Source organism: Plecotus auritus, assembly GCF_963455305.1.
Source record: "Plecotus auritus genome assembly, chromosome: 2".
Classification (NCBI taxonomy): Eukaryota; Metazoa; Chordata; class Mammalia; order Chiroptera; family Vespertilionidae; genus Plecotus; species Plecotus auritus.
In genome coordinates, this window is record NC_137771.1 from 55389144 (window position 1) to 55401481 (window position 12338).

General features: G+C 36.2%; 1 protein-coding gene across 1 annotated transcript in view; it reads right to left on the reverse strand.

Annotated features, from left to right (window-relative positions):
* The window catches only part of LRRIQ3 (leucine rich repeats and IQ motif containing 3), an 88349-nt gene that overhangs the window by 46372 nt on the left and 29639 nt on the right, over positions 1 to 12338 (reverse strand). The window contains exon 5 of the mRNA XM_080655232.1: positions 10780 to 10936. Within this exon, the coding sequence (XP_080511358.1) occupies positions 10780 to 10936 (157 nt within the window). The remainder of the gene's footprint in view (positions 1 to 10779; positions 10937 to 12338) is intronic.

Genomic DNA, 12338 nt, shown 5'->3' on the forward strand with positions numbered 1-12338 from the left:
TGTTCCAACCAACTGGGCCACCTGGCCAGGGAAATCCTGGTATTTAGGTTTTGATCTCATTCTTGATCATTCATCACTCTGTTATGTTTTTGCAATGTTTCCCAGTTTTAACTGGACATCTTCTTTTAGCTATTTCCCAAGCCATCCAGTCTTTAGCATAAGTTTTGTTACTAAAACAATCCTTCAACATAGCTCCTAGGTTTTGATACCCGATGGGAGACAACATTAATACCAACTTTTTATCTCAACTTGACCCGATTTCAATGTTGGTATACTTTTCATACCCTCTTCCCCTGTGTACATATGATTCTACAAATTGTACAAATGGTCAATTGGTGCTAGCCATATAGACAGAGAATAGAGCTTACAGTACTCTTTGAATTTGAAGGTACTTACCAGACTGGCCACCCTTTGCTAGTTCCTATCACTATAACCACTTAATTTCCAAATTCTTTCTTGCCTAATCAATTTTGCTTCAATTAATATACCATTTCCTATGAATTCCAAGATAAAATGTATGTTAAAGTTCCAATTTGAGTTATATTTAAGAAATGGTAAATGTTATCAGAAGATTAAGCTCAATGGAAAGCATCTTGAAGAAACAGGGCAGATGTAAAAAGGTATATAATTTTTATTTACATAAGAAAAACATGGGGCAAACAGGTAAGAATAAACAAGGAAACTGAAGAGAAATGTAAAAATACTGAACAAGCTGAAGTATATTATTTATAAAATAATAAGAAAAAAAAAACACACTGAAAAGGTAAACTGAAACAAAATTTTAAGAGGCCCATAAATTACTGAAATCTATAGCCTCTGTTATTATCATTCATCTAGACTCTGGAAACCTTCCTACATTCTCTTGTCATCTGTCCATAAAATTTCACTACCTAGAAAACTTAGGCTAATGGATATAAGATTCCACACTTTACTCTCTCCTTTATATTATAAATAAAACAATTAAATAATCATCCTAATATCTGGTTCTCCACCATCCTATACAAAAGTTTGAATAAAAAATGTAACTTAATTTTAAATAACTTAATATGCATAAATGCACTATATTAAATGCATACTTTTTCATATCTATACTAATAAAAGGCCTGTGGCCATGATGCCATAACACTGTCATGACCAAATGAGCAGCGGCTCTTGCGGCAGGCGGCGACATGCGAGCTACTAGCAGCAGAGAGCTATGAGCGGCGGAGGGTGGGGCGGCCAGCTGAGGCAAGGGAAAGCAAGCTACTTGTGCACGATTTCATGTGCACTGGGCCTCTAGTCAAATAATAATTTTAATCCCTCAAGTGAAAATTAATATGTCCATTAATAGCCCTATCCAAGTTCAGTTTCCATAATTCCTCTCACAAATCTCTTAGTATAGTTAGGATGATGTCTTTTCCATTCATACATGTACCAAACTAATTCTCACCTTCATAGCTTTGGTCAAGAAGTTTGTGTGTGTGTGTGTGTGTGTGTGTGTGTGTATTTTTAATTTTACTTTCCATCTTTTATTTTTTGACATTCAATTATTTGTATGTTTGACCGCAAACATGGTGTTTAAATATATAGATATATTGGTCATTATTCTATTACCTCATCTAAACCAGAAATTCTTAAAGAATAAAAGATTCTACTCACTCTTGATTTGCTCATAGTATGCTGAAGTAAAAAGAGCACTGAAATTAGAGTATATGTATAAACATGTGTGAGTATATATCTATCGCCTAAAAGTATACAGGTAAAGCTGATTTTGTGATGATAAAGGCCATGAAATTTACACTATTATATAACACATGGTCTATCAGTGATATAAAACAGTGTTCTGGTTGGGAGCATGTGGGAGGCAATCAATCAATGTGTCTCTGTCATCTCTCTCTCTCTCTCTCTCTCTTTCTCCTTCCTCCTGCTGCCTCCCTCCCTCCCTTCCACTGTTCTTAAAAAGAAATTGAAAAAATATCCTTGGGTGAGGATTAACAAAAAAACAAACAAAAAAAAGATATTGTGTTTGATTGAATAGACACAAGAAAAATAACATATAGAAAGATTTTAAAAAGATAGCAATATAATTAACATATAGCAAAATTTATATCCCCCTTGTAACTCCTAATTTCTAAATCTGAGTTTTAAGTAATTTAATTTTTCTTTATTCACCTCAATGCACAAAGTATTTGTGGAGTATTATTATAAGCACATTACACTTTCTAACCCTTTATCTTTTCCAGATGTGTTTTGCTATTATGTAAATCCTCTACTCAATGTTCTTTTTCTAGTGATCTTTCATTTGACCTTGACAACCCCAGTTTTGTATCTAAGATTATGTATTAATCTACATCTCCCTTCTGCTTTTCAAAACTAATTGTACAATTGCTTGGTTTCAAATCCAGCCTATCCACATCTATGGAGCTAAGCATAATAAATGGTGTCACAGGTTGGTTTTTCCAGAAAGGAGATATCAAAACATAGTTAAGTGCACAAAAGGTTTATTGGGAAGTACACACGTTATAGGGAAATGGAGGAATAAGAATAAGCAGGGAGAGTCAAAGTTTCTGCCAACCAACCACAAACCCTGGAGCAAAGTCTGTCTATCCGCAAGTCCCACACTGAGCAGAAATGGCCAGGTCCTTGTAACTCTGCCTTACTCAGAAATTGCTGGAGGGTGCCTAGAGAATAGTGTGACCTCTACTTGACAGCAGAGGTGGACCCTAAAAAAACTAACAGTTGGAGTTGTCAGCTAACTGCATTCCTTGCATCTAGCATCTATAAATGATAACTAATACTATCTTTGTCTGCTTCTGTCCTAGGTTTATTCATCTAGCTCCGAGTCTTCTCCATTTAGCCTCAGTAAAATCTTTTATTAAGGGGAACAGTCTCTATTTTATTTTTCCTGTCAGTGAGGAGCATATGGCCTGAAACCTAGAAAGCAGATAATAAATATCTGTAAAACTTTATTAAATGGCTAGGTTTAGCCCTTTTTGCATTGCTGAGGTCATTAAGCAACAGCTGTAGTTCTAAGCCATCATTATTGCTTCTAAGGATCGCTTAAAAAGGCTGAATTAAACACAAATTAAATTATCCTTAGCTTCCGGTAGCCCTACTATCTGCCCTTATAAACCCTTCTGATAAGTATCTCATACTTCTACCCCACATTAAAAGCCACTACTTCCCAAAAGTCTTAATATTCAGGACAACTCCAATTTCTTTCATGAGCCCCATTAGCAGTAGAAAACAGATTAATCTGAATTTGAATTTGTATACTCCTTTCAATTCCACACTTTATATAATCAGTCCCTACCCAGTCAATGTTTCCTAGTGCTTTCCCTTCCCCTACAAGTTTCAGCATAGAACTTGCTTGACTTCAATTTTTAAGGCCTTAGAGTTTGTAACAGTGCTAAGAACGGTCTACATATTTTAAAAAATACCCATCTGAAATGAACTGCATTGGTGATGGGTCCCCAAAATGACTGTCAGAGAACAACAAACGGCAATTTTTAGAGAAGATATAAGCACATCGTTACAAAGCTTCTTTCTTAGAATTATAAAAGTTAAAACAACATCCCAGAAGCTCATTGATACAGGATGTACAGGGTGATATTTCCAGTATAAAGAAGGACTCTCACTTCACAAAACAATAGAATTTAAAAAATTTAAAGTATTAATCAATAATTTCCTTTTTTTAACACTTCACAATAAAATGAGGTGACTCATTCCACATCTCCTGAGTTTGATATAAGATCAATTTTCTCAATCAACCTTAGTATCATATACTGTTAAATTAAAGAGGGCAAAAGTAGACTTAATATTTTGTGGTTTGCAAATGGAGCTGGTTATACTTTCCCCTTCCTCCATATTTACCTGAACTTAAAGTAGGTACCAAAAAACCCTTCAAATATGATTAGGTACTTGGATTTAGAAAATCAGGGCCACCTGGCCCTGCTATGCAAGCTGTGCTCTGCACAACTCCAGGGAATGACTTCCACATAGACTGCGATGTAAATGCACTCATGCCCTGTGCAATGCAGGGGCCCTGAGCAAGGAGAATCTTTCTCTTTCCTCTGCTACTCACATACACAATGTGATAAATCATCTCACTTTTCTATAGTCAAAAAGAAAACTAAACTTCACCAAAGAAGATACACATATAAAAATATGTCATTGGGGAATTGCAAATCAAAGCATCAATAAGATACTATTACACACCTATTAGACTCACCAAAATCCACAACACTGACAACACCAAATGTCAGGGAGGATATGGAGGAATAGGAACTTTCATCCATTGCTGGGGGGAATGCAAAACAGTACAGCAACTTTAGAAGACATTTTGGCATTTAAACAAACAAACATGCTCTTACCATCTAATCCAGCGTTCATGTTCCCTTGTCTTTACCCCCACCCTCAAATAAAAAATGTTATCACTACACAAAAACCTTCACACGGATATATACAGCAACTTTGTTCATAATTGCCAGAACTTGGAAGTAAACAAGATATCCTACAATAGGTAGATGAATAAATAACCTGTAGTACTGAGAGGAGTTAGAAACAGGGTTAGGCAGACTGGGTAAGCGGGGGAAGAAGAAGAAAGTACAGACATAACTGCAGGGCTGAGAAGAACCAAGCTCCAAACTGCAAGGATGTTTACCTTGCAGGAGCAGAATGTTACAGGATTACAGGGCAGGAGGAATAGGGAAACTGAGACAGAAAAGTTAAAACAAGGCCAAACAGTGTGGGTAATTTACAGCCAGCTTGTAACTAACAAACCTATTATCTTCCTCAGCCAAGGACACAGAGCAAATGGTTAAAAAACCTCCCTAATGAGAGAATGCAGGAAGGCAGGGGGCAGGGGAAAGGGGAAAGGGAAAAAAAAAGGTGGTTTTACTCCTTAAGCAGAGAATCCAGCAGTCTCAAGGATTGCCAGGTGCTTTTCATGAATTCTGGGAAAGCCACAGCAAAGTAAAAAGGAACCTTGAGAATTAATCTGTACCAAAATAGTCAGCAGAGGAATTTTGAAGTCTACGGACAGGAGGGGGTGTATGATGCCTCTGACCCCCACCCAACTTGCTCTTCAGATTAGCTAAGAACCAGTCTGTGCTTCATGAGCCAGATATATAAGTTTGCTTGCTTTGCTTTTGCTTTTTCAATAAAGGTGCATGTTTAATTGCTTTAATAAATTGGCTTTTCACAAGGCAGTCAGGGTCTCATATAAATGCATTTATAGGAGAAGACAAGGATAGAGGTTGGGGACAGCCCTCTCCCACTATATAGGCTACAAACTATATGATTTCAACTATATGACATTCTGGAAAAGGAAAACCTGTGGAAACAGTAAAAGAATTATTGGTTGCTAAGAGTTAGGGGGAGGGAGGGATAAATATGAAGAGCACAGAGGATTTTTAAGGCAATAAATCTATTCTGTATGATACTTTCTAATGTATTTGTCACAACTTATAGACTGTACAAGTCAAGAATAAACCCTAATGTAAACTATGGACTTTGGGAGATAATGATGGGTTAATTTAGGTTCATAAAGTATAGCAAATGCACCACTGCAGGAAAGGTTGTGCATGTGTCGGGACAGGGAATACATGGGAACTCTGTACTTTCCACTAATTTTGCTATGAACCTGAAAGGGCTCTAAAAAAATAATGTTTATCTATAATAATAAAAGCGTAATATGCTAATTAGACCAGACATCCTTCTGGACGACCTTCCAGGTGAAGCGGCGGCAGCGGAGGCCAAGCCCCTTGCAAGAATTTTGTGCATCAGGCCTCTAGTTAACTATAAAAAAGAGAACTGATTATGTGAACTATGATACAAAATAGAGGTTCCTGAAAGCAATATTTCCATATTTATATTATAAATAATGCAGGTATAATCTTTTTATCCACAATGAAAAATCTTTTTTTTGTTTTATTATGTAAATAAACATGATTTCTGATTAGAAAAAAAGAAAAACTATCAGAAAAAAAGGAATAATTACCTAACATTCTGACAATTAAATAGCACTATAAAAATCTTGATAATGCTCTCATGTATTTGCCATGCATAAGTATTATAATTAAAGAAACTAGAAACACCAATCAGAAAGGATATATGCACCCCCATGTTCATAGCAGTACCATTTACCATAGTTAAGATTTGGAAACAGCATAAGTGCCCATGAGCAGATGAGTGGATTAAAAATATGTGGTACATCTACACAATGGAATACTCACCGCTACAAAAAGGAAGGAATTCTTACTATTTGCAACAGCATGGATGGAACTGGAAAGCATTATGCTAAGTGAAATAAGCTAGTCTGAGAAAGATAAATATCTGAGAAAGATAAATATCACATGATCTCACTCATTTGTGGAATATAATGAACAACATAAAGTGATGAACAAAAACAGATCCAGAGATAGAAAAGCATCGATTAGACCATCAAACCTCAGAGGGAAGGTAAGGGAGGGTGGGGATAAGGGTGAGAGATCAACCAAAGGACTCGTATGCATGCATATAAGCCTAACCAATGGACACAGACAACAGGGGGGTGAGGGCATGAGTGGTGGGCGGGGTAGAGGGGCAATGGGGGGATAAGTACACATATGTAATACCTTAATCAATAAAGAAAAAAAGAAAAAAAACATGAATGAATAGCTGATTGATATACACCAAAAAAAAAGTTAGGTTATATTTTTGAACCTTTATTAAAAATTACTGTATAATATAGTAAAATACCAAAAGTTCCATCAGGTTTAAAAAATAAATCTATAAACCTTCAGGAAAATATATTTAGTAATAATTAATGGAAAGGATTCACAGGAGAATTATATTTGAAAAAATTTTATTTTGTTTTTCAAAAACATGGCAAGATTTTAGTAATGAGAAAAATGAATCTTTGGAAAGAAAAAAAATCAATAAAATATGCTAGAATTAAACCAAATCAACAGTTCTAAAGCAAGTCTTACCTTAGTATAGGTAACTGCCATATTAGATTATATCTGGTGTTTCCAGGAACTATGCAATGCCATAAAGGAATACAAGATGTAAACACTCGCTGTTTAAGAAGTGGTGCCAAGTAAGAGATCCCTTCCAGAGAAATTGGACTGGATTGCTCTATTGATCCCTTTCCTCATTTTGCTGATGACTAGGGAGAACATATGCACTCTCTCCAGAAGTGTCAAGACAAAGGGTGTGATGGTTCCTGACCAACACTCTTTCTAACCTCTTTCATTCTTTCTGTTCCTTCCTAACAAAATATGACTAAACCAGCTTAAGGAAGTATCAGATAAGAGGGTGTGGATGGGTGGAAAGGGAACCATTAAGCTGCCTCAGAAAAAAATATATGGCAAATTGCTTCCCTTCCCTCTACCCCCCTGAATCTCTTTCCTTTGGCTCCAATGGGTGTGACTTCTTCTCATACAGTATCCCTTCTAAAATTCATGGTTGCAATTTAGGAAATAAGTAAAAAGAGACTATTCGAGCTAACAAAGAATAGATAAAAAAGAATATCTTATAATCTAGCCCAGACTACTAAAAAATTACAATGAAATTTTAGGCCAAAGCCCCAGTTAGTAACTGCTTTGTTTGCTATTATTTCCTGTACATATCTTCTCCTTGGTATCCTTTGAGGAAAACTGTTGATTATGCCAAAGCAGATTTCAAATAATCTTGGATATCTCAGCAAAATCAATAATAATCTAGATTTAGTTTCTAGATTTCCCTGAAAGCCATTATAATAATATACAAGTTTCCCTAAAATATAGAATTATGGTGGTCATATTACCACCATAATTCTATATTTGTGTCAGCCTATTCTGCAAGAGGAGCAACCATCATTTGACTGATAACTGTAAGTCATATATAAAAATAATATTTCTAGTGATTATTTCAGATCCTTAATTTCTTCCATCTGACCAAGTTTTTCAGAGTCCTTCCTCTTGGCTCCTGATTTTTGGTTCTGTATCTCATTTAAAGTTTATTCTTGCACCATAAACTCTGGTGTTTCTATGAACTTCTGGCTTTGAAGCACAACATTTATTGAATGAATGCAATTTGAACTCACTCCTCTGGCTCTTTCCTTGAATATAAGAAGTTGTAAACCCTTTAGACAAAACCCTTCATCCCAAAATAGAAGCAGATTCAGCCATTGATCACTTTTACTAAATACTAAAACTTGAATTCCGTTCTTGACTAATCCTTTTTCATTACTTTGATAAGGTCATCTTTTTGTAAAATGAGCTCCTAATATTAAATGGCAATATTTTCTCACCTCCTCCCTTTTACCTACTCCCTAACTCAAAGTTCTTGGATCCTAGGTTCTCTTAAGCATTGTAGGGTATCAATTATCTCAGTATAGTTTTTAATAAACCAAGCTCCAAGTCACTAAAGACTAGATATATGAGCAATAAAAACAGTTAAAGAATATGTGAACTGAAGAGGAGAGTACAAATAAAGCCAGCAGAAGATGGAACAACAATTTTCTACAAAGTATTCAGAGATAAATCTTATAATTAAAATTCATTTCAATTACTTTAAGAAATTGAGCTGAAGATAACTTCTATAATGTCCTATGAATGATAGATATACACAATGAAAAAGCATAGAAAATGTATATATTTATAAAATATAAATAGTTGTTAATAAAAATGACATTAATAATGACGTTAGCATCAATAACACCAATGAACTTTAGAAATTTCTCAAAATAATTAATATATTTTAACAAAATATTCATAACATTCAAAACACTTCTAAATCCCAATATATAATGATATATTCTATATAACTGCATAGATATTATATAATATGCTATCTAATAAAGAGGGAATATGCTAATTGACCCTCACACCATCGCAAAGATGGAAGTGCCCACAGCCAATAAGGAGGGAACATGCTAATTGACTGCCCCACCCTCAAAGATGGAAGCGCCCACAGCCAATAAAGAGGGAATATGCTAATTGACTGTCCCGCCCTCAAAAATGGTGGTGCCCACAGCCAGTAAGGAGGGAATATGCTAATTGACTGCCACGCCCTCAAAGATGGCGGTGCCCACAGCCACAAGATGGCAGCACCCAGTCCCCTCAGCCCCACCGGGGCAGCAGGTGCACGGCAAGGCCATTCCATGCACCTGCCTCCAGAGTCCCCCATTCCCTTTAGCCCCCAGCCACCAAGGGTCGGCCTGAGGTGCAGGCAAGCCTCGAATGGTGGCTGCCCAGCTGCCCAGGGGCCTGAGGCTCAGGTAACCAGGGTTGGCCGAGGATTGCGCTGTCAGCTGTGGTAGCAGCAGAGGTGTGATGGGGTGTCGCCTTCCCCTGATCACTGGGTCATCTCCTGCCCCAGTGAGAGGGGGCAGGCCAGACTGAGGGATCACCCTTCAGTGCAGGAATTTTTATGCGCCAAGCCTCTAGTAACCTTTATAATATGAATATTTTACTCCTATTGATGCCCATAATAGTCACTTGCCATAACATAACCTACATCTATGTATATGGATATATAAACATATGGATATGTGTGTATGTATATATACATATCTCTGTATATGAATCTTTCTAAATATATATATATATATATATATATATATATATATATATATATATATCTATATCCAAATTGGTTATCATCATATCCAAATTGGTTACAATATTCAGTGAAAGGCTCCTCTGTGTAAAGCATATAAAAAGCAAGTGTCATGACTAAAATAAGTAAGTTTATATTCTACATAGAGGGCCAAAAGACACTTCACATGAACTTTATAGTTTAATAAAGCATACTATCATATGGGGCAAATTAATATAGTTGGCACTGAGTGCTCATGAGGGAAAAGTTTTGAGTAGGATGCCTTTGCCTTTAAAAACTATGTTTTTATTCAATGAATAACTTCTGAGATTTAAGGGCTTGAGGATATCTCTGTGCTATATTTAGAACACATGTCCTCAATTACATTGAAATAAGACTAATGGCAGTCTGGACCTTTTTGTAGATCCTCCTAATAATGTTAGTATAATAAAAATTTTTGTAGCTCAGGCTACTCAGGAAAAGTCCACATATAAAAAAGTTTATCACAAACACAGTGCTTTACAAATTATAAAAAGTTCATTTTTGTTAATTATGCTACAATATTGTCTTCATTTCTACCATTACCTAATGTCCAAGTCAAAACAAAAAGCATAAACTCTGGTGTCAGGAGACCTGAAGGTAAGTCCCAGCAATGTTACTTAACTGTGTAGCTTTGGTAAATTAACTAACTCCTCTGAGACTTAGTTTTCCTGTTTATAAAAATGAGATAAAAATATCTATCTTACAGTGTTGTGGAAAATAAAATACATATCACATGAAATATATCTAGTGCAGTGCCTGGTACACAGCAGGCACTCAATAAATACGTTTCTATTTCCACTGTGTCCTCAAAGCAGTACATAATTTAGAATCAAATAGTGAATTAATATTATGCCATATATGGAATTATCAGTCTTTAATAAACTAAATATTTATGTTTTAAACTACTAAGAAGTAATTTTATACTACTATTAATATCTACTTATAATTCATAAGAGAAATACATATACATACACAAAGCATAAATTATAAAATGGTCGTGATAACAGTAATTAATATATCACAAAATTACATTTGTACTACATTATTATATGACTTTTCTCACATCAAGAAAATCACAAGTAGAATATTAACAATATGATACAATACATTTTACTTAAAATGTTACAAAAATTATAATTATAGTATCTTCAATAAAAATATTTCAAAGAAAAGTAATAAATTCATTCGACTTACATGTTTCCTTCGTGCAAGCTTTCCTGTTATATTTGTTTCAGGCTTAATAATGAGATCCTTAAAAACCTTATCTTCATATCTTTTGTGTTTGTAAGCCCATTTTGTTTTACATTCACTAATAAATTTTTCTTGACGTTTTTTATGCAAAAACAAGGGGCTGAATAATAAAGGGGGAAAGTAGTCATTTAGTATTTTAACCAAAGTAAAGAGAAGGAAAATACATCTTAGAAAACATGGTGGTAAATTTAATGTAATATTTATTTTAATAATATATTATACTATTTAGGCACTAATATTTTCCATCAACATTCATTATGAGATAAATGAGTGATGAGAAATCTGTGGTGATTTGAATCCATAAACAATTCTATACTTATATCTGACTCCGCATTTTATGATATAACTAGAGGCCTGATGCACGAAATTCATGCAAGAGTAGGCCCTCGCAGCATCAGCTGCCTCAGCCCTCACAGCCCCTGCTGCCTTGCAGCCCCAACCCCCGCCACTGGTCTTTCCAGAAGGTCCTCTGGAAGGTCATTCCGGAAGTTTGTTCTGCCATCTGGTCTAATTAGCATATCAGCTCTTTATTATATAGAATGGCAGAAAGAACATGACTAAATTATCTAGAAAAATATAAGGTAACCTATCTTAATTTTTCCTTTCCAGTGAAGAAGTTATTTTTATTTCCATCTAGGAAAATTACTGCAGAGTAGTAGTATTCAACAGAATATAATGTAAGCCACAAAATAATTTTAAATTTTCTATAGGTCCCACTTAAAAAAGGTTGAAAAATAAGTGAGGCTAACTTTAATATTATGTTTTATGTCAATATTACCTGATAAATGGATTAAACAAACTAATATCATACTAAGTAGTGAAGTTTTTTAATGTTATAAACTTCCAGCCTTTTGCAAATGTTTTTTTCTCTGATCCCAAACGAGTTTTTCTTAGCTGTCTTTTCTCCTGGTTCTCTTTGGTCAACTTCAAGATGATTTACAGTTCTCTTAACTATCCTATCTAATAAAGAAGGAATATGCTAATTGACTATCACACCCTCACAAAGACGGCAGCGCCCACAGCCACAAGATGGTGGCGCCCAGTCCCCTCAGCCCCACCAGGGACTGGGCACCGGGGACTGAGTCCCCTCTTCTCCTCAGCTCCCCCAGCTGCCCAGGGCCAGACTGAGGCACAGGCAAGCCTCAGATGGTGGCTGCCCAGCCACCCAGGGCTGGCCTGAGGTGCAGGCAAGCCTGGAATGGCAGCTGCCCAGCTGACACCTGAGGTGCAGGCAAGCCTCAGGTGGCAGCTGCCCAGCCACCCAGGGCCGCCCGAGGCTCAGGTAACCAGGGCCAGCCAAGCCTTGCACTGCCAGCAGTGGCAGCAGCAGAGGTGTGATGGGGGCATCGCCTTCCCCTGATCACCAGGTCGCCTCCCGCCCCTGAGCGCTCCCAGACTGTGAGAGGGGGCAGGCTGTGCTGAGGGACCTCTATTCCACTGCATGAATTTTCATGCACTGGGCCTCTAGTGTATAATATAATTATACTTGTTCTCTACTTGCT